This window comes from Colobus angolensis, unplaced genomic scaffold (assembly GCF_000951035.1).
Source record: "Colobus angolensis palliatus isolate OR3802 unplaced genomic scaffold, Cang.pa_1.0 Scaffold431, whole genome shotgun sequence".
NCBI lineage: Eukaryota > Metazoa > Chordata > Mammalia > Primates > Cercopithecidae > Colobus > Colobus angolensis.
The window spans coordinates 2,823,589-2,847,957 of NW_012117722.1; the positions used below are offsets into that span (position 1 = coordinate 2,823,589).

Below are 24,369 nucleotides of genomic sequence, written 5' to 3' on the forward strand. Positions count from 1 at the left end.
ATATATTCTATCCGTGAACATGATATCTATTTATTTACATCTTAAATTTCTCTCAGGAATGTTTTGTAGTGTTCAATGTAGAGGTCTTACAAATATCTTGATAAATTTACCTCCAAGTACTTTTTATACTCTTGTAAATTATGTTGTTTAATTTCAGTTTTTAATATTTGTTGTTAGTATGTAGAAATTTGTCTTTGTATCTTACCCTTATATCCTGCAACCTGGTTAAATTATTAGTTCTAGTGCCTGCATTGTAGATTCCTTAGGAAGGTTTCTGTTGTACATGATCATAGCAGCTGCTAAAAGACAGTTTTACTTCTTCCTTATAGGATTTGTAATTGCTTTTATTTCTTTCTTTCCTAATTTCATTGGCGGAAACCTCCAGTATAGTTATTCTTTATGTTAGTAAATGTGTCATTTCTGAATAGTGATCTAAATTTTTACCCATCTTTCCGTGTCTGGTCCTAAGTTAGGAATAGGGTAATAGGCATGCCTGAAGGAATCTCTAGGGGTACAAACTAGTCGTTATGTAATTGAGGGTTTAACTTGTATTATGATGAGAGAAACCCTGCTTTTTTCCTTAAATGAGATATGAAAGTTGTTATTCATTACCTCTGTATTTATGTACAATTGGTGTAATAATTCAGAAATAGAAAGCCAAATTTTCGTTTAGTGTTTCTTTTCTTTTTTTGAAATGGAATTTTGCTCTTGTTGCCCAGGCTAGAGTCCAGTGGCGCAGTCTCTGCTCACCACAAGCTTCACCTCCCAGGTTCAAGCGATTCTCCTGCCTCAGCCTCCCAAGTAGCTGGGATTACAGACATGCACCACCACGCCTGGCTAATTTTGTATTTTTAGTAGAGATGGGGTTTCTCCATGTTGGTCGGGCTGGACTCGAACTCCTAACTTCAGGTGATCCGCCCGCCTCAGCCTCTGAAAGTGCTGGGTTTGCAGGCATAAGCCACCGCGCCCAGCTCATTTAGTGTTTCTTAAGCATTAACATTCAAGTCAAACTAGAGGAAGAAAGTAGATCTAGGTCCACTTGCCCTTCTATACAGCATTCTCTGTATATGCTGAAGGTAATTTAAGGTCTTTGGGAAGTTCCTGACATTAAATTTCTTAGAACTTATGTTCTATCTCAAAATTTTGTGCCAGTGTTACCTTTTATTCTCTACTATAATTCATATTTATCTTTTTATGAAATGAATTAAATTAAAATTTTTGCAAATGTAAAAAAATTTACAATTTTTAAAATTAGTGGAGGATTTTTTTTTTCATTCCCATGAAGATGCCTGTTGATCTTGTGATTGCCATGCATTTCCCTAGCATATACATAACTTATTTCAGAAGCATAGGCTTTATGGTCACCTAATCCTGGGTTTGAGTCGTTGCTCTACTCCTCACCAACTATGTAACTTCTTCTTACTTAAGCTTTTTGAACCTCACTTTTCTCATTCTTAAAATGGAATTATATACCTGCCTTATTTTGTTGTGGGAATTAAATGAAATAATGTATGCAGTGCAGTTCCTTTTGACGTAAACAGCTCAGAAAATTGCAGCTGCTGCTGTTATAGTTCTATATGCAGGATTTTTCAAGTTCTTAAATCCTACCATGAAAATGAAGGGAGATTAGTTTTGTGCTGAAGACAATTATAAAAATAAGCACCTAATTAGAATAAGTTAATAGCTCTTTAAAACAGCAATTATATATAATATTGAACACATTTCTAAGCATACAGTCTGATGTTCATTAAATACTTAAATAAACTCTTCCCTGACAGAAGAATATACTTTGAGCTTATACAGCTAATTGGCCTGGGTAACTTATAGATCATTAGGTTTTAAATGTAACTTGAGATTTTACCATATGTACTTCTTAGGCTTATACAGAAAATTATAAATTTATGTTTGTAATTACATTGCATATATTTTTTAGATGTTTTTAATTGTGGTAAAATATATATGTCTCAATCTATGATTTGGAATATTTTTAGGTATATATTCAATAGCTGTAAGTACATTCACAATGTTGTGCAACCATCATCACTATTCATTTTCTGATCTTTTTCAAATGGAAACAATACATTTGTTAAACGGTAATTCTCCATTCCCTAGTGATTTCTCTTCTGCTCTCCATGTTTGCCTATTCTTGGTACCTAGAGTAAAGAATACAGGAAATATAACATACACAAAATTATCTAACAGTAAGATATTATTGAGACTAAATATGTCCATAATATCAACAGATGTGAATAGACCTAACTCACCATTAGAAGAAAAATTTTAATTTTCTTCACAAAGAAGATAGATCCAATGAATGCTGTTTAAAAGAGACATACCTAAAACAGTAGTTCAAAAAGACTAAAAATAAACAGGTGTTCAAAGACTTACTAGACAAATGGAAACAATAAGGAAACAGTGATCCTATTAGACAAAATAGAATTCAAGCCAAAATACACCAATTGTAACAAAGAAGGACACGTTTTGTGGTAGGTCCAGTGCTTTCTTCTTCACCTAATGATGGCCTCATCCAGGAAACCTGTGATGTTAAGTGGCAAAGGAACCTTACAGATGTAATTAAGGTTATAAATCTTAAAATACAAAGATTATCCTGGATTATTCAGGTGGGCTCAGTCTAATAACATGAACCCTTAAAAGCAGAGAACTTTCTGGACTAGAGTCAGAGAGAAGTGATAAAGGGTACATCAAAGATATTCAAAGTGTGAGAATGACTTGACTTGCCGTGACTGATTTTAAGATGGAGGGGGAAATGTGACGAGGAATGCAAGCAGCCTTAAGAAACGGAGAGATGTTCCCAAATGATAGCCAACAAAGAAATGAAAACTCTAACTCTACAACCTTAAGGAACTGAATGTCAGCCAACAATCTGAATGAGCATGAAAGTATTTCTTTCCCAGAGTCTCCAGAAGGGAACATAGCCCTACCGACACCTTGGTTTTGGGCCTGTGAGACCTCAAGCAGAGATTCCTTTGAGCTGCACTGTGCATAGACAGCTGACCCACAGAAACTGAGATAATAAGTGGATGCTGTTTCAGGCCACTACGTTTGTGGTGGTGTGTCATTGGCAGCAGTAGAAAACTCACACACTTTTTAATATGAAAAGCCACAATTTAGAATGAAGATGTAATAACTGTGGATATCTGTGTACCAATTAACACAGCAGCCACCTTGAAAGCAAAAACTCTGGGAGATTTCAGAAGATAAAGATTGAAATATAGTAGTAATAGGAGATTAACAACATACTCAGGGTAAGACATTTCAAGTGGATGAAATAGAGTAAAAATATAGAAGACCTAATAGTAAGGTACAACTTACAACTTTTAAACTTTACATCTAGATAATAGAAAATAACCTTTTCTCCAAATGCACAGGGAACACAAAAGTTGATCATATATTAATTAGATCTTGAAGAAAATATCAGGAAGTTTCAAAGAATAGATATATTGCAAACAACTTTTCTCTGATTGCAGTGGAGTAAAACTAGAAATTGTAACAAAATCAATAAACTAACACTTTTCACTTGAAAATTAACCTTATATTCAGCAACTTTTGATCAAAAAGCAAGGAGAAATATAGAATTTAGAATTTCTAAAATTCTAATTCTAAATTGAAATTAAAATTGAAACATATTAGAATCTGTGGGATACCTTTAAAACAGAGATCAGTCCCTGGTGTGATTCCGTCCTCTGCGACTGTTCTCTTGAGCAGTGGTTTATCTCTGTCTGCCTTCTCTCCCACCTAAGTGCATGCAGCCACCTGATGGAAGATTTGATGGACATGGACATGAGCCCCCTGAGGCCCAGAGCTATCTTTTCAGTTGTGAACTAAAGGCTGACAAAGATGATCACTTTAAGGTGGATAGTGATGAAAATGAGCCTAGTTATCTTTAAAAACGGTCAGTTTAGGAGCTGATACAAAGGATGAATTGCACAACAACAGAGAAATTCATAGCCTGAAACACACTTACCAGTAAAAGTAGGGAAAAAAAAAACAAATGTCCAAGCAAGAAATTCCAATCCCAAAAAAGCTATCAGAAGAACAAAAGGAATTACAAAGAAGAAAATAAAGATAAAGGTAGAAAGCAGTGAGGTAGGGAGAAGAAAAACAGATAAATTACAACAGTCCCTCTGTATCTGCAGATTCTGCATTTGCAGATTCAACCAACCATGGATTGAAAATAGAGTCTTAATTTAGTACTAATAAAGTAATGATTTCTGCCTCTGCATATGTTTTTATTAATAGATAGACCACTACCTAACTTCATTAAAAGGAACTAGGGCTGCTTGGAGAAATGTCTGATTTTAGGACTGTTGCTGGGAAAGCACATAATAAGCTTGGAACATCTGATGCCAGAATGTAAGAAGTGTTTAGAGAATAGTGGGGGGATAATAAAGGAACCAGTTTGTAGGGGCTCCTATTGCCTAAATCTGGGACCATTTAGGTGTCAATGATAATAACAGATGATAACTAATTGAATAAAATAATTTATAAGTCTATATTGACATAAGTAAAGTAAATACATTAGTAAATGATGGGGAAGGGAAAGCTCTTCCCTACAGTAGAATTCCAACAAATAAATATAGAAGCAATTAGAAAATCAGCATTTGACAAATACCACAGAAAAAAACATTGTTTCTGGGAAGAGGCATCAGTGGATACTCAACTTGAAGTTAAAAGTTTGGTGACAACAAGATTTTGCATATTCTCAAAGTATCTCACCACAAAATGTTAATTACAGAGGGGGAAATATTAATTGTACAACAGAGAAACCTGACTGAAACCACCTTACTACATGATTTAAGTTAAGCTCATCAGTAATGGGGCAAATAGACTTGACTGTGCCACTTGATATGATGTATTGAGAAGGACTCAACACTTCTCTGTCATTTCTGCCAAAAAAGCATAATCTAAATATAAACATGAGAAAATAGGCAATCCAAATTGAGAGACATTCTGCAAATTAACTTCCCTGGACTCTACAAAGTGTCAAGGTTATGAAATACCTTGTTCAAGAGAAATTGATATTATATAGTAATTAAGACTTGTTAAAAAGAGAATGATAAAGTACAGGTAACGTTAAAATTTGGAGAATATGAGCGAAGGGTATAGTGGAATTCTTTGTATTGTTTTTGCATATGTCTGAAATTATATTAAAATAAAGTGTTTAAACTCTTAAGCTTCACTGGATCCCCTCTCTCCTCCTCTAAAACAATTGGCTATATCCTTGCCCATCTCCTTTCTTCATTTGCAAATTTTACGAACGTCTGTCTCCCGATGATGTACTTACTTCACATTGCATGCCTGTATCAAAACAATTCATGTACCCCATAAATATATACACCTATGTACCCACAAAAATTTTAAGAATAAAATAATGAAAAAACCTTTCATCAGAGAAATATTGAACTAAAGAAATTGCTCCTAATAGACAATAGGGAAAATTATAATCAAGAGCTGAGTGATACTGCACTGACAAATCATCATGAGAATCTTTGCAACTTGGAAAATAATATTTTATAGGCAAGGCTGAATAACATTGATCTTCTAACTTTTTTTAACTTTATGAACTAGGGCACTTATAACATAAAAAATAGAATTCTATTTACAGAATTATTATAACTCTTGTCACAATGTCTTATCAAAATTTGATAATGAAAACCATGTGTCTTTACCCTTTTACCTATGAGGAAAGTCTTGAAGACTAGTCAGTTTGCTACTTAATTTGAGTTAGGGGCCTGAGATGCACTGCTTCTCAGCCATTGGAGAACTAGACGTAAGAAAGTCGGATGGACTGGAGAGAAGAATATTTAGTTTGGTTAAAACTTAAATCCAATTATCCTTTCCTAAATTCTCTTTTCAAACTCTTAACATGAGTTTGAGGCATCTTTTCATAATAGTCATCTAATATTCTAGATGACTTTTCTAAGGCAGCGTTTCTCAAACTTTAGTGTTTGTAAAAAATTACCTGGGAATCTTGTTAAAATACAGATTATGTTTAGTTAGCACGAGATAGATCCCAAAATTCTGTATTTCTAGCAAGGTCCCAAGTGATACTGAAGGTCCATGACTACACCTTGAGTTACAAGATTCTAAGCAGCTTTACAGCAGCCACATACTTATGCTTCCTGTCCTCATTACTAGTAAAGATAAAGAAAATTAAAAGGTTTTCTTTCCTCAGGCCCTTCAATCTATCTGGAAAAAGCATTATTTTTTTTCTTTAAACATTCTTCACATCAGCCATTGCTCTCAGCAACAAAAGAAAGCAATACACGTATTTCGTAAATTTAAGGCAACATTAATAATAAAATGTGATAGTAGTCACTGTTTATTTTACATTTGTAACTTTGATTTACTCTCAACTCTTTTATTACATTTCTAGAAGTACAAATATTATTTTCTGGATATAGGCAATTCACCTGTGAAACCTGATAAGAGATGTGGCTTTCAAAAATTGACCCGATATTATTTCCTTACACACTGCCTTGAATTTTTGTTTCATTTTTGTCATGCAGCATTGAATTTTACGATTGTCATGCAGCATTGAATTTTTGTTTCATTTTGTCATGCAGCATTGAATTTTAGGATTGAATTGGGTTAATAAGCATCTGAAAACACAACTGATTTTGAGAAAATGATTAAAAGTGTATATTTGATATAATTAATTATATTAGTAGTTGATGCTGCTTTCTAACACTAAGCAGAGTTTTAACACTGTACAGAGTCTCTCAGTCTCAAGTCTTGGCACAATTAATATTTGGGGCCCAATAATTTGTTGGGTGGGGACATAGAGGGAAGGCTCTCCTGTGCATTATAGGATGTTTAGCATATCATCTGTTGCCTCTGCCCACTTAATGCCAGTAGCAACACCCTCCTCCCCCAATATCATAATAAAATGTCTTCAGGCATTACTAAATTTCCTCTGGGGAGTAAAACAGGCCCAGTTGAGAACCACTGGTTGAAATGAAAAGAATACAAGGTTTTAAATTTATGTAAAAGGGATAGTGAATAAATTTTGAGGAATGGTATGCCATTAGATAGGGACACTTTAGTCTTCTTTTTAAGTAATACAGAAATAATTTTCTGGAGAGTTGATTCATCATTGGTTTAGATAGCATCATGTGTAAAGTAACACTGACAATATTTTTACTCTGACCAAAGCAATGTCTTGATATTCTTCATAGAGTACCGCATATCACCTTTTATTATATATTTTTTAAATTGCATTATTTATATCTGTTTAATACCTAGGAAAAAATTTGGTTTCTGTCCTGTTTATTCATGTCTTTAAAACAGAACATTTTGTTTTTAAAATGTTATTTCTTCCTAACTTGATCTATAGATTCAGTGCAATTACAGTCAAAATCCCAGCAAGTATATTTTGTGGTTATTGAGAAAGTGGTTCTAAAACTTTTGTGGAAAGGAAAAATGACCCAGAATAGTCAGTGTAATACTGAAGAACAAAGTTGGAGGTCTGACACTACCCAAATTTCAGCCTTCCTATAAAGCTACAGTAATCAAGACAACATGGTATTGGTGGAAGACCAGACACCACTAGATCAGTGGAACGTAATTGGCCAGGTGTGGTGGCTCACGCCTGTAATCCCAGCACTTTGGGAGGCTGAGGTGGGTGGATCACGAGGTCAGGAGATCGAGACCATCCTGGCTAACACGGTGAAACCCCGTCTCTACTAAAAATACAAAAAAAATTAGCTGGGCTTGGTGGCAGGCACCTGTAGTCCCAGCTAACTCGGGAGGCTGAGGCAGGAGAACGGTGTGAACCTGGGACGCAGAGCTTGCAGTGAGCCGAGATCGCGCCAGGATACCCCAGCCTGGGCAACAGAGTGCGACTCACTCTCAAGAAAAAAAAAAGAAACAGAATAGAGAGCCCAGAAATAAACAGATACAAAGATAGCCAACTGGTTTTTGACAAAGGAGCAAAGGCAGTTCATTGGATAAAGAATAGTCTTTTCAACAAATGGAGCAATAATAATTGGATGTCTGTATGCAAAAACAGTAGATCTTTTTTGCATATAGATATCCAATTATTACTTTCACAAAATTAAATCATCTTTCACAAAAATTAAAATATATTTTAGACCTCATTGTAAAAACAAAATCATAAAATTTCTAGAAAATAACATAGAAGGAAATCTATGTGACCTTAGATTTGGTAATGAGTTTTTAAATACAACACCAAAAGCACTATCCATGGAAAAATAATGTATAAGTTGGAATTTACTCATATCAAAAACTTCTGCTCTGTAAAAAATACTGTTAAAAGAATAAGACAAGTCACAGACTAGAAGAAAATATTTGCACACTCCATATCTTGATAAAGGACTTGTGTCTAAAATGTATAAAGAATTCTTAAAACTCACCAATAAGAAAACCAGCAATGCAATTAAAAAATGGGCAAAAGTTCTGAGCAAATACCCCACAGAAGAAAAGACGCAGATGGCAAATAAGCATATGAAAAGATACTCAACATCATGTATCATTAGGGAATTGCAGTTGAAACCATGAGATGCCACTTCATGCTTATTAGAGTGATTAATATCCAAAAAGGAAAATCTGACATTACCAAATGCTAGCAAAGATACAAAGCAACAGGAACTACTTATTCATTACTGATGGGAATGCAGAATGATACTGCCATTTTGGAAGATAGTTTGGCAGTTTCTTACAAAGCTAAACCTACCTGTTTATTAGGATCTAGCAGTTAGAGTCATAGCCATTTACCTGATTGGATTGAAAACTTATGTCCACAGGATACCATGTACATGGATGTTTATATTAATAGCAACTTTACGTGTAATGTCTAAAACTCAGAAGCAACCAAGGTGTCCTTCAGTAAGTGAAAGGACAAACTGTGGTACATCTATATACTGTAATGTTACATAGTGATAGAAAGAAAAACTATCATCTCACAAAGAGAAATAGAGGAAATCTTAAATACACATTGCTAAGCGAAGGAAGCAAAAGAAGCCAGTCTACAGAGGCTACATACGCTGATTCCAACTATATGATATTCTGGAAGAGGCAAAACTGTAGAGGTAATGAAAAGATGAGTGGCTGTGAGGGATTTAACGTGAGGTAGGATAAATAAGTGAAGCATAGGGTATTTTAGGCCAGTTAAACTATTATGTTTGATGCCCTGATGGTAGATACATGACAGTATCCATTTGTCAGAGCCCATAGAATATAAAATGTGAACCTTAATGTGAACTATGAACTTTAATAATAATACATCAATATTGTTTCATCAATTTTAACAAATGTACCACACAAGTGAAAGACGTTATTAATAAGAAAACTGTAAGGGAGAGGGATAAGTAAGAACTTCAGTACTATCACCTTGATTTTTCTGTAAACCTAACAATTTCCTTAAAAATAAAGTCTACTAATTTTTAAAAAAATCATATTTGTAATACTGTTGCTTCTAATAACCACATTGTGAAAACAATCATTGTTCATCAGGAGACTGGCTTAATTGTTATCTCCATTTTAGAAAGTACTGTAGAGCCATTGAAATGAATAGGAGCACTATATCTTTCTTTACAAATAAATCGTATCTTGAACAGTCCTTTACAATGTTCATCATATGTTGTATTTTAACTGAAACTAATGTTAAGATTGCAAATATTGTGGTAGGTACTCTTTTGGTTAATATTGTGTGAGAGTGAGCATGCACCATTTCTGGAATGATTCATAGGAACCTATTAATGATAATTACCACTGAGGAGTGAAACTGGAGACTAGTGAATACAAGTGAGACTTATCCTTTAATTTTTTAGCCAAGCTTTGTTTTTAAGTTGTAATTGTGTTTTTAAAGATGTCCTTCTCTTCTAGCCTCATTTGATAGTGGACCTTTCCTTTATTGAGGCCTGTATCACAACTTCCTACATTTTCTGTCTCCCTTGCATCCTCTTTGTTTTATTCAAGCTAGCCTTACCCATTCCATATGTATGCTTTGTATATATTTTCTTACCCAGATTATTAAGATTCAACCAGACTATTTTTTTCTCTCTCTCTCTGCTGTTATTTACACATGTATTTAATAGACCATGTTCAATATATTTGTCTTAGTTTGTGCTGCTATATTAAAAAAATAAAATAGAACTCATAGACTGAGGGGCTTAACTGTCAGCCCAACATTTTTAGCACCAGGGACTGGTTTCAGAAGAGAATTTTTCTGCTGACTGGAGTGGGGATGGTTTTGGCATGATTCAAATGCATTACATTCATCATTAGATTCTCATATGGAGTGCGCAACCTAGATCCCTCGTATGCACAGTTCACGAAAGGGCTTATGCTCCTTTTAGAATCTGATGCTGCCACTGATCTGACAGGAGGTGGAGCTCAGGTGGTGATGCTTGCTCACCTGCCACTCATCTCCTGCTGTGTGGCCAGGCCATGGACTGGTACTTGTCCAAGGCCCCGGGGGCTTGGGACTCCTGGCTTGAAGAACAGACATTTATTGCTCTGGAGACTGGAAAATTCAAGATTAAGTTGCTAGCAGATTTGATGGCCATATTCTTGCTATGTCCTTTCGTCGCAGAAAGAGAACTAGTTCTGGTCTCTTCTCTTCTTATGAGGACACTAATTTCATCATCAGGGCCTCATCTTCATAAACTCGTCCTATTGAATTACCTCCCAAAGACCCTACCTCCAAAACCATCACATCGGGGTTAGTACTCCAACATACAAATTTTGGAGTGTGTGGAGACACAAATAATCAGTTCATAATAATAATATAAGTTCAGAAATCCTTTTGCCAAAATCCTTGGATCAAACGGAGTATAAAATTTAGAATTTTTCATTTTTCAGAATAAATGTATATATTACATATTAAATAATACCCTCTGAAAGAACCCAGAGCAGCAACCCTCATACCCTCTTTTGAGCACATTAATAGTTCTGCAGTGAATATATATTAATAAATATTCACAGTTAGTTACTTTTAAAAGACCCATGTTAGTTTAAGCGAGATTTAATCAACAAATGAGTTAGGAAAAAAAATTTGATTTCTAGAACATTTTAGATTTCAGAATTATGGATAAGTGATTACAGACGTATGTAACTTTTTTTTTTCATTTGAGACATAATTTACCATGAAATTCACCCTTTTAAAGTGTATATTGCAGTGATTTTTAGTATATTCACAAGATTGTGCAGCTATCACCATCTAATGTCAGAAAATTTTATTCCCTTAACAAAAAACCTGTACCCATGAGCAGTCTGCCCCATTCTCCCAGTCCATGGCAATGACTGATCTTTCTATCTCTATGGATTTGTCTTTTCTAGACATTTCATATAAATGGAATCATTCAATATGTAGTTTTTCTGTCTTCATTTAGCATAAATGTTTTTAATGATTCATTCATGTGCATATAGCATTATTTCATTCTTTTTTATGGCTGAATAATATTCCATTGTATGGATATACCACATTTTGTTTATCAGTTTGTCAACTCATGGACATTTGGGTTTTCATTTTTTAGTATTATGAAAAATGCTGCTGCGAACATTTGTACACAAATTTTTGTGTGGATAGATGTCTTCAGTTCTGTTTGGTATATACCAAAGACTGGACTTGCTGGGTGATACAATAACTATATTTAACTTCTTGAGGAATTGTTAAGGCTGTTTTTTAAAGCATCTACACCATTTTACATTCCCATAGAGTATTACATACTCTATGAGAGTTCCAATTTCTCCATAGCCTTATAAACACTTGTCAATATTTTTTTTTGTTTATAGACATCCTAGTGAGCATGAAGTAGTTTGGCTCACATTTCTCTGGTTCACATTGTGGGTTTGATTTATATTTCTCTAGTGAATGATATTGAGCATCTCTTCAGGTGCTTATTGGCCAGTTGTATATTTCCTTTAAAGAAATGCATATTCAGATCCTTTGCCCATTTTTCAATCGGATTGTTTTCTTCTTATTAAGGTGTAAGAATTCTTTATATTCACAAAACAAATATTTTCTCCTATTCTGTGGGTTGGTTTTTCACTTTGCTGATAGTATCTTTTGAAGCAAAAGAATTTTTAATTTAGACAAAGTCCAATTTTTTTTCTGTTGCATGTGCTTTAGGTATCTTATCTAGAAAATCATAGCCTAATCCAAAGGTCACAAAGAGTTACACTTGTTTTCCGTTAATGGTTTTTATAGTTTATTAGCTCTTACATTTGGGTCTTTGGTCTGGTTTGAATTTTTATATGGTGTGAGGTAAGGATACAAGTTCTTTTGCATGTGGGTATCTACTTGTCCCAGTACTATTTGTTAAAAAGACTCTTCTTTCCCCGTTGATTTTTCTTGTAATCTGCTTTTACAGAGGAGAAAATGTTCAGAAGTTCTTATTCCGTTTTTATTGACGTTACGTCTATAGTTTAATTTTTATTTCAAAATTGGCATTATAGCTAGAGCATAATATGTAGCATTTAGGTCACCCCAATGTGGTCATCACTGATATGATTCTGTAACTACTAATTTAAGTTCTGGTATTTAAATATGTATAGTTTTCTTGGTCTTTATAAAGTATTTATATTTTTTACATTTGTTTTGTATTCCGTTAAGTCACTGATTAAGCAGTCTAATTCTGGGTCAGTCATCTCTACAGATTGGGAAGGTAGCTAAGAAAGTTGGTTTTTTTTTTGTTTTTTTTTGTTTTTTGCCAAAATGGACATCAAAGGAAGGGAATCTTAATTTCAAATCCTGTTTCCATATCATGTTCTCCTACTACTAATTGGCACTTAGTAGTTATATTGCCTCATGCTACAAACTATTTTTTGTTAACAGCTATTAGGAAGGAATGTTTTTCACTTGTGAATCCTAAGTATAAGTCTGTCTTGCCTTTCGGTTAACCACAGTGCCAAATATAGATGCCTGAATCTAGTAGAAAAAAAAAGATTAACTCCTTTATACCCTCTACTAATGAACATTTGTTACTATAAAGGAGTCACTTCAAAAGCTTTTGCAATGAAACCCTTTTTAAATAATGAATTCTCTTGCAGAATCCCAGCATGAAAAATAGTACATGCAACATCACTCTGTTTTCAAGAGATGACTATAGCCTTCTTGGTCCCCTCTCGTTGTCAACTCTCTCCTTTCCAGTGAACCCCAAAGGCACCCTGCCATAAATGAAGAATTCCCCAGAGTGCAGCTCTAAAATTACTTCCAAAAATCATCTTTTCAGGCTAGGTAGTTTCATGCGTTACTTCTTTTATTCTCTCAGGATTCTAAAATTTACTTCAACAGTCATGTGAAATAAGATGAAAAAATCTCCCTGCCATTCATGATTTCATAACATTCATTGATCTCTTTATATCAATTCCAGTTAAAGGAGGAGCCCCACACACTTAACTGTGCTTACTGGGACTCTTCTTTTTCGGTCTGGTCTTGACAACTCTTTAGCCCAGTTGTCCCTGGAACTTGGGGAAGATTTTGGGGGAAAAAGAGCTTAGGTTTTTTTTAACATAGATTTCACCCCTTTTATACTCTGAAACTTTTCATTAGAAACTCAGTTATAATATTTTTCTCCCTCTTGTTCTACCAGCTTTAATATAAAGTTCATACAATTGGGAGAAATGTGTTCCACTACTTAAAGTGCTTAGGACATTTTTCCACAGAAACATTGTTTTACATGACAATTTTTTCAGTGTTGTTAGTACTGTGTTTCAGGAATAGTATCATTGTATAGGCTTTTATGGATTGTAATACAATTTAACCACTATATATATCATTTATATATATTATTACTTCTATGGGAAAATGTTCTAAATTTTATATTTTAACTAACAGGGTAATATAGCCTGCATTTCATGGTTTTGGGGTGTGTGTGTGTGTCTGTTAGTCATAATATACTTTTCAGTCAACATTAAAGTCTCATTTCAGTGTAATGGAATAAAAACTTTGTATTTGGTCTAACAAAGAGTTTCATTTGTTTACTTATTAGTGAAGACTTTTCAAATGCTTTGTCTCTTTTATGTACATGTTCTCAATCAAATAGTCTCATAATGAAAATTCAGGTATAAATGCCTGGAATTATATACTAAATTAAAATGTATCTTAGATTGTTTTTGTTAGATCTTTGTCGTATTCTAGCAACTCATATTGAATATAATGGTTTTTGTGCTTTTAATATCAACTGTTAGAACTATATTTTAATGAATATATTTTTGCTTTTAGATCATCTGGGGAATATTTTTCATCTTAGTTGCATTGCTGTTTGTAATTTCTCTCTTCTTGTCAAAGTAAGTACAGTAGACACATTTTCTAAAGCACTTATGCAAATTCTGTGATAATATATATTTTGTTGCTGAATGCCATTAGTGTAGGCTATTCATCTTAAGTAGTTTTCTTACTTGAAGTGTTCTATAGCATTAACTCAAAGAATGGCTAAAACGTCCAATAATAGAATGTTTCTTTATTCTCCATCAATTGAACAATAGCTGTGAGATATTTAAGTGAGATTTAATTTGTAATCCATTGTTTTCTTTGACTCAGATGTATTTGCATGCTTAAATTATGATATTTTTTCTAAATTTGCTGAAAATTTGGTAGTATAACATAAATTTCACTTTATAATTATTTTAGTTTAGATAAAGCTCTTCATTCAGCTGGAATAGATTCTGGTTTCATAATTTTTGGAGCTAACCTAAGTAATCCACTGAATATGCTTTTGCCTTTACTACAAACAGTAAGTAAAATATCAGTCATTTTATACTGTAGCTGCTAGAGTATAAAATGCTAGAGTCTAGCAAACATTCTGACATCCTGTTCCATATAAAATTATTATGTTGAAAACCTATTAATAGTTTGACATATGCTTATGTTATTTTCTAGTTTTACTTTTTATTTGCCTGTAGTTTATACATTGACATGTTGCTTTAAATATTATTATATTGATATATTCCTGGACTTTTATGTTATACATAATTTGACTTGGGATATATTACATAATATGAGGTGACCCTCTCCAAATTATTTTTGGTATTAATATTTAATCAAGTCTTTTATCTCATCAATAAATGCAATTTTAGTTTAATTTGCTTTAGGATTTTTCTTAGTATAGTGGTATTAAAAATTTTGGTAATAGTTTGGTACTTGTTTGTTTTTTGAGGATTTTTTTTTAAACACAGTAGCCTAATTTAAATCAAAGTTGATATTGTAAATATTTGCCAAATGGGAATAATGTTTTTAGTTTACTTTATATGACTGTTAGAGTGCTTATAGTTTATATGTTAAATTTAATTTCATCTTTTTTTTTCAGGTTTTCCCTCTTGATTATATTCTTATAACAATTATTATTATGTACTTCATTTTTACTTCAATGGCAGGAATTCGAAATATTGGCATATGGTTCTTTTGGATTAGAGTAAGTATATATTACAATATTTTTTTCTCATTTTGTGTGTAATCTCCATTATTGCAAATTATCTTAGATTTAGAATATAGTAGCTGTATCTTTATACCACAAGTGTGAGAAATACTAGCCTTTTCACTTCATGTTGACATAAGAGTACTTTTTATCAAGAGCAGTGGTTCTTAAACAGGGGTGATTTTGCTCCCCCTGGAAACATTTGGCAATATCTAGAGATATTTTTAGTTGTTATAATTGGGGAGTGCTAGTGGCATGTATTGGGTAGGGGCCAGAGATTCTATTAAAAATCCTGTAGTGCATAGGGCAGACTTATCTAGCCTAAAATGTCAGTAGTTCCATGGTTGAGAAACCCTGGTCCAAAAGTTATATTATTTCTTAGTAGAAACACATTCGAATATAATAGATACACTGAAGCTCAAAAGATAGCCCTCCCTATTAGTAAAGATTACCATATCATTGGTTATTTTCTTCAAATGCTTATTTTGCATAAATTAACAATTTTAAAATGAAGCTGTATCAGGTAGACACTGCTTCCACCACTGTGGGTAGTGACACTACTTCCACTACTTTTACCCACTACTGTGGGTAAAAGAGATCTCAGTTAAATAGTGGCTTGAACTAATGAAAGATTTCTTGCTATGGAAAAAAGAAGCTAGTATTGCTTCAGTAGCTCAAAAAGTCAGATCCAATATCTCTGTAATTCTTTGAGTATCTCTGTCATGATTGTAGTATGGCTGCTGCAGTTCCTTTTATCCTGTTCATATTCTGTGAAGAAAAAGGTAGTTAGGAGAAAGGGGTATATAATTGTATCAGTACAACAAGACTTTTACAGAAATCCCTAACAGACTTCTGCTTTGCTTTTCATGTTTAATATTTTATCACATGGCCACTACTGGCTGTGAAAGAACCTGGGAGATGTAAATTTATAAATGGTCTTATTGTCATCCCATCTGGAATTGGAGTCTGTACTACAAGCTAGTAATAAAACAGGGAGGTGATACCTAAGTCGCTAAAATAAAAGCATACTATGGTATTGAAATGAAGCAAGTTACCTGGTTCCTTATATTTCAGTTACCATGTGTTTTCATTTCCCTTTAGTATAGATAAATATGAAAAGCTCTTTAATAAGATTATCAGAATTTTTCATAAACTAATTTTTATAGCAAAGTATAAGGATGTCACGAGTCATAGAAATGGACGTTTATAAACACATGACATTGTCTATTCTTATACAGTATTATATAAAAAGTTATATAAAACCGTAGTATATTACTGATACTTATAGTTTAAATTCATACTTCTAATCTTTAGATAGAACTAGAGATAGTTCACAATTAGCCCCATGAATTTCTAACAGATGCTGTTACACAATAAGTTTAGAAGATTTCTTTGGAAGTAGACCATGTGAATTATCTTAAAATTATTTGGGATGATTAAGAATTTTTAGTATTTACTTTGGAAGAAAAATAATGGTTGATTGAACTGTGTAAATCATTTCTCATAACACAAGAACAGTATTTAATGCTTTACAAATGAAATATTTTGCTGAAATTTTGGCACTCTTTTCTTTCCAGTTATATAAAATCAGAAGAGGTAGAACCAGGCCCCAAGCACTCCTTTTTCTCTGCATGATACTTCTGCTTATTGTCCTTCACACTAGCTATATGATTTATAGTCTTGCTCCCCAATATGTTATGTATGGAAGCCAAAATTACTTAATAGAGGTAAGTGAAATATTTAAAACTTGATTATTTTGATATTTTAAAGATAGTGATATTTAAAATCAAATTTTAATTGTGATGGTTAGCATAAGATATTAGCTCATCAGATTAAATTTAATATTGCTAAAACTGGTTTTTTATTTCTATTTTTAGCATGTTTATATTTGTTTCATACTGTTGTTTTTTTGAAACAACACAGAATTTCATTACAATAGTTCCTTAAATGGGCCCTGTGATGCTAAGCTACTGAGCTTTATGTTAGTACTTCATTAAAACTCATAATACTTCCTCTAAAATAACATTTTAACTAATTTTAATAATATGGCTCCCAAAGAACATTTTGGTGAGCACAGCATGTCCGTTCATTGGCACTATGAATCCCCTAGAAGAGGCTTTATAAATGTTTTATATGTAGATAACTATACATTCTTTTAACATGATGGGTTTCCTCATATGCTGATTTATTGATGTTGTTGAGCTCTCAAAAGCCACTTGTGACTTTTAGTTTTAATAGAACAGTAAGTTTGGATTTTCTGACGATTCAAAATATTTTGACCAAATCTGATTGAAACTTTGTTTAGTTTGTTTCCTTTTTTTTAAATACCTTTTGCTCTACTTCTTAACTGTTCAAACCATATTTATGTTTCAGGGCCTGTTCAAGCATTGCTTTAGTGGAGTCTTGCATTATTAAATCAGTGTGCCCAGATCATTTCTTTTTTATCCTGCACTTCCTTCATTCTTTCTTTACTTTAACATGCAATTAGAAAGAAAAATCTAACAAACATATCAACCCTCAATCAGTACCCTCCATAATATTGGTGAGTGTTAAAAGGCTATTTCATTGAAAAATGTTTAGTTATAATGTAGGTGAAACAGATAAAGCACAGATCATGATGGAGGTACATGAATGACCTGAGTTTGGGAAACACCATGCTGGAAAATCACCTGAACCATATTTCTCACTTCTTATACCTTTTTATTCTCTTCTTGCCCAATCATCCCCTTCACCTACCTCACTAGGTCATGCTTATTAAACATCCTCCTGTGAAGGAATGAAGGAAGACTATGCTTTTGCTTGGACAAAAGATATTCTTTGCATGTTCCACAGTCAAATAGCATTCTTTTCAGATGCTCTACTTTGTACTAAAAATGGAATTTGTTTGTTCTGGGAAGAAACTCTGTTGTTCAACACAGGACCTAAAGGATTATTATTGCAAAAAGCCTTAATGTTTAATTTACCATAATTTTCTTCTAAGAGCAATGTTACATAAAATTTACATTTTGGAATGTTAGATAGATGTAGTTAGTATATGGAGTATACAGTTCATAGTGATTACTTTTTAAATCCAAATGTATTTATTAATGTGGTTTTTACATTTTAACTATATTTTTATCTTTCAGACTAATATAACTTCTGATAACCATAAAAGCAATTCAACCCTTTCTGTGCCAAAGAGATGTGATGCAGATGCTCCTGAAGGTAAAAGCAACTTGTTTTAGAACTTACAACTTTGTAGGAAAAGAATTTCCTGGCATTTTGCTGTGTTAATCATTTGATGCATTTGTTTTGCTATGTGGTAAAAAGGAAACTTTCAGCAAGTAGAGGTTGGCAAATCTGTTCAATAGAATTTCTTGTTAATGAAAGGATTTGCATTAGAGAAAGAACCATTAAAATTACTTAGGAAGTAACAAAATGTAGTTATTATTTATCACATTTACTAGTATAATAAGAAATCCCTCTTAAGTGATTTTTTTTTTTCCTTAAAAACATAAAAGAGTTTGGTGGAATCTACAATTTTTAGTACCAAGACCAAAAGTACTTATGACCTAGAACAATTTTTAATTCATCCATGTCTGGTTATTTAATTTAATAATAATAGTATTAGTTATAATAGCAGTTAACTTTAAAGACATACAGTTGTTTTCAAGGCACTGTGTTAATTATTATGTGTGTACTCTGACAAAAATTCTGTGCTCTTAACCCCTGTGTAGTTTTAGAGTATCTTTTTTTTTTTTTACTATTTGAGTTGTTTAGGTGATTTTTTCTTTGAATGTTATAGTATTCATTTCTGATTAAGGATTCCTGATTTATTCTTTCAAAATTTGTAAAAGTGTTTTCTATGCTTGCCTTCAATGCTTTTATTTTGTGGTAATGTGTCAAATACTGTGTGTTTCTGCATGAATCATTCATGAATACCATTATGAAAAACACAAATTCTGAGGTTTTTTTTTTTGTTTTTGAGATGAAGTCTCGCTCTGTCACCCAGGCTGGAGTACAGTGGCACGATCTTGGCTCACTGCAAGCTCCACCTCCCAGATTCACCCCATTCTCCTGCCTCAGCCTCCCGAGTAGCTGGGACTACAGGCGCCCGCCAGCCCACACCTGGCTAATTTTTTTGTATTTTTAGTAGAGACGGGGTTTCACCGTGTTAGCCAGGATGGTCTTGATCTCCTGACCTCGTGATCCGCCCGCCTCGGCCTCCCAAAGTGCTGGGATTATAGGCGTGAGCCACCGCGCCTGGCCAATTCTGAGTTTTTTATAGCAGGGTCAACTATGTAATGTAATAGAGTATTAGGAAAAAGGGATAGGCCAGAGGAAGACACAATTAACTCTGCCTTGTGGGGATCACTGTGGAATAGTAGTCAAAAAAGAAATGTTTCAGAAAAGAGATATCAGAGCTACATTTTAAGGTATCTGGTATGCACATCAAGGGAAGGCTGTTCTAACCAGAAGAATAAAGTGTACAAACAAGTACCTTAAATTGCACAGGCGTGTGTTCAAGAACATTGGTTTTGTTTGGGGATTGGAGGGAGGAAGGCAGAGTCATAAGTCAGATCCTAAAAGGTTTTAGAAAGTGACGAAAGAGATAATGAAGTGTTTCAAGCAAGAAAGTAGAAGTTATGATCTGATTTCTTTTCAGTAAGTTAATTATAGCGGTTATGGAGATAATGGATTTGAGAAATTGAGACCAGAGTATAGAAATCACTTAGGGGAGGGAGAACTATCTAAAATAATCCAAGAGAATTGAAGGCCTGATCTGAACAGCGGTCATGAGGGTGTGAAATAAAGAAATTTAAGGAGTAAATTGAAAGAATTTCTGATTGTTTGGTTGTAGAGCAATGGTGAGAGAAACAGAAGATTCTAGAATGATACTCTAGTTACTGAGTACTTTGATTAATTTTGGTGTTACCAGCTGAGGTAAAAAATACATTGGGAGGCCAAGGCAGGCGGATCACCTGAGGTCAGGAGTTTGAGATTAGCCTGGCCAACATGGCAAAACTCTGTCTCTACTAAAAATACAAAAACTAGCTGAGTGTGGTGGTACATCCCAGTAATCCCAGCTACTTGGGAGGCTGAGGCAGGAGAATGGCTTGAACCTGGGAGGCGGAAGTTGCAGTGAGCCGAGATTGTGCCACTACACTCCGACCCAGGCAGGTGACAGGGCAAGACTCTGTCTCAGACAAAAAAAAAAGATACTGAGATTAGAAAAATTGTAAAAAAATGATTAGTTGACTTGAGATGTCTCAAAATTGTTCAGGTGGAGGTCTCATAAGCAGTTGGGTATACAGTTAGACCTCCATATTCATGGGTTCCAGATCCATAGATTCAACCAACTTTGGGTCAGAAATAATTTGGGAAAAAATAGAATAAAAGATAACAAAGCAACAATTTAAAAAAAAAAAACAAAAAGCAATACAAGTATAACAACTATTCACATAAGTATTTACATTGTATTAGTGTTATAAGTAATCTAGAGATAATTTAAAAGATGTGGGATGATGTGTATAAGTACATCATTTTATGTAAGGGACTTGAACATTCGTAGATTTTGGTTTCCAACAGAGTCCTGGAACCAATCCCTCAGGGGTACATATGAGTTCCTGTATATGTGAGAAACTGAGAGGGTAAAGAGTGAGAAGAGAATGGACACTGGAACACAGGATAATCATTATTTAAGGGCAAGCTGATAAGGAAGGTACAGAGATGAAGCCTGAAAAAAGAGAAAAAGTTTAATGTTAGAGATAAAAATTCCTTGAAGAAGATGTGCAGGGTCAAGAACTTTTTTTTTTTATTTTAGTTAGGAGAGACTTCGGGGATAATGGGATGGAACAGTGGAGCAGGAAAGACTGAAGAAAAATGTCAGAAAGGATGAATGATGGACCAATATCATCCAATTCTGGGGGATATGGTATTAAGAATATCCAGGACAGAATGCTTTAGATAGAATGAGGGATATTTCTTTCTGTACATTGCAAAGAAGGAAGCAAGGATCTGGCCTCAGATGGTAACTTGTTACTATCTGAGGGTAGACAAGAAGTGGCATATCTGTGTAATTGTCTCAAGTGGCTATAAAGGATGAGCTCAGGTCATATACTGAGAATTGAGCAGGCTGTGAGGTAGACAGTTAATGAAAATAGCAAAAGCTTTTGATAGCCTGTGAAGGGGATTAGGAGAGGATCTAACTGAACATAAGTTAATGATAGGTAAATATGTCAACGGACAGAGGTGAAATTATCAATTTTATATTTTTATTGAACAAGTCTACACAACGTGTATAATTTTTCTCCATTAGTTCTTAGGTTGTTTGGGGGAAGGAATGGATTGAAGAACTGAAGTAGAATTGGGGATTTAAGGATGGAAAGCAAAGAACAAGTTGAGGTTAGAAAATAAACAGTGACCACAGAGTCCAGGATTTGTAGGGAAATAAGGGAAGAGACTAAAACTGAAGGAAAGGATTAAAATAAAGAGATGAGATGGATAAACATCTGGTGGGGATAACTTTATTTTGGCTGAAGAAATAATAGTAAAATGTTGTTAGTATAAATACAACAGAATTTTCCAATTCTACTTAATGATGTTAGTTCAAGATTTTTTACTTTGAAATGTATACGTACATCACAAGTAGGGTTGATAGTTGAAGTGCCTTGGGTTGCCATATTTAGCTGGATGAAAACAGATTGAAAAATTAGTGTTTAATTGGTTTGTAATTTGTTTTTAACCAAGGAGTCAATGGCCTTGAAGATCTAAAATAGATTCTGTTGTTCAAATTGTTACAGTAGTATTGAAATAATAGCTGTAAAACAAAAACAAATTGTAGTTTCAAAATTATGTTGAACTGATAACGGGGCCTTTAAAATGCCCCGATACTACTGGACTGAGTGAATTTTTTATATTATAGATCAATAAGATTTAATCAGATAATATGCTTGACTGTAACTTTTTTATGAATCACATTTTTCAGTCTAATCTAATTTACAGTAGTTAAAAATGATTCCCTTTGAACTACTAAATATTTTTTCTTAAACATTTTAGTTGACTCATTCTTTGAAATGTTATTTTGCAGTACAAAAGCATACCCTTTAGTTTTATGGGTTTATCTTTCCCAGCTTTGTTTTGTTCTGTAGCACATCTCTAAATGTTAAATTTGCCAGTACGTAACTTAGAAGAGGATGGTAGAAATATAACTGAATTTGGGGTGGCAGGGTAGTTTTTTAAGTGAATACTTTAATAATGATAGAGACAGATAAGTAGATTAAGACATTGGTTTTAGACACATAAGGGTAGGGATGGGGTGGCATCCCTACCCTAAGGGTGAGGGATGGTGAGGGACTTGTATAGCCGTATACGCTATTCTTTACAACATACTTAGTGACAACATTTGACTAGAGTAAATGATATTATAATAAATAACTCATAAGGCATTTGATATCACCTTTGCAATGTGTCCGTTGCAAGTAACAGAATTTTAGAGAGTGATTTTTAGATTTAAAACAAAAATTTAAATTTTCAGTGTTATAATGAAAGATCTTTCTGAGAAAAGTTAATCTCCCTGGAGAAATATTAAAGCAGTAATTTCTAAAAATACGTATGTTGCTGTCTTATTAATATTAAATGTATTTTAGACTTTTAAAATTAATATTTTGTTTATATATGAGACCATCTGACATTTATTCAACATAGAAAATATTGCTGGAATCCTAGTTGTGTTTAAAATGATTAGGTTTCAAATGAGAGTCATTTATCTAAAAATAATTTAAGTACTTTGTGTTTAAAATAATCCGTTAAAAAATAGAATAATTTAGTAATAATCCTATAAAGAATGCCTATCTTACTATTTTTATGAAGTTCTCTTAAAATGACAGTATGACTTAATTCATCCTGACAGGTAACGCAGGATTTATGTTCAAAGTGAGTCAGTCAACTGAGCAAATTAGGAATCAAGTTTTAAATTTTACATGCTGTTACTCCAAGGGGACCTTTACACGTAGACAATTTATGTGTAAATGTGAATGCAATATGTAAAACAAATAATTATTTAAAAGACCATGTACATTTGGAAACTATAAATATTTGAGTCAAAATAGGAAGATGAAAGACCAATATACCTTAATGGACAAAAATAGAAGACATTGTCAGTACTGGGTTTGATTTTGGGAAAGAGAAAGTACCAGAGAAAACACATGTACAGTACTTACCTTCAAAAAGCATGTAGCCTAATGGACTTGGATAGGAAAATAAATAATTATAATAAGAGAAAAAATAAATGGCAAGCTGTAGTGAAATTATAATCAAAATGCTGTGGTAAAGCAAAAGGAGATGATGATTTATTCTGCCCTGGGGGGCAGTGTAACCTTTCTGTGGACCCAAAAGTGTAAGTTAAATCTGAGTGAATGATCAGAAAATAACATGTGGATATTTCAAACAGATAAAAAAACCTGCATTAACCAGGCATAAGGACATAAATATATTTGGTATGTTATGATAACAATGAATCGTGGCAACATCATTGAATATTTGGAGACTACAGTTAGGGATGAAGCAAGATAATATGTTTCCAAATGACATTTATAAAAATTCATTAACCTAAATTTTTATTTCTGCTACCCTGCTTAATTATTTTATCTTTGTTATTGTAAATTTGTGTTGTCTTATTTGGACATTAAAGTGACTGGAAATGGAATGATCTCTGTAAATCAAAGTTGATTTTTGTGGTTTTATTCTGATTAAGTACATTTGCTTACTATATATATGTGGGGGAGGGGAGCACAAGAGAGAGCGCCTTAAAAAATAATCACATGACCAATAGGGTTAGGATTTAGCTTGAGGATACCATGTTACTAGGGCAGATGATTAAGACAATTTAGCGGCCGGGCGCGGTGGCTCAAGCCTGTAATCCCAGCACTTTGGGAGGCCGAGACGGGCGGATCACAAGGTCAGGAGATCGAGACCATCCTGGCTAACA

At 33.5% G+C, this 24,369-nt stretch overlaps 1 protein-coding gene across 1 annotated transcript in view; it reads left to right on the forward strand.

Moving 5' to 3' along the window:
* The window catches only part of LMBRD1 (LMBR1 domain containing 1), a 132,659-nt gene that overhangs the window by 90,878 nt on the left and 17,412 nt on the right, over positions 1 to 24,369 (forward strand). The window contains exons 10-14 of the mRNA XM_011957046.1: positions 14,210 to 14,274; positions 14,618 to 14,720; positions 15,294 to 15,398; positions 16,979 to 17,128; positions 18,527 to 18,605. Of these exons, the coding sequence (XP_011812436.1) occupies positions 14,210 to 14,274; positions 14,618 to 14,720; positions 15,294 to 15,398; positions 16,979 to 17,128; positions 18,527 to 18,605 (502 nt within the window). The remainder of the gene's footprint in view (positions 1 to 14,209; positions 14,275 to 14,617; positions 14,721 to 15,293; positions 15,399 to 16,978; positions 17,129 to 18,526; positions 18,606 to 24,369) is intronic.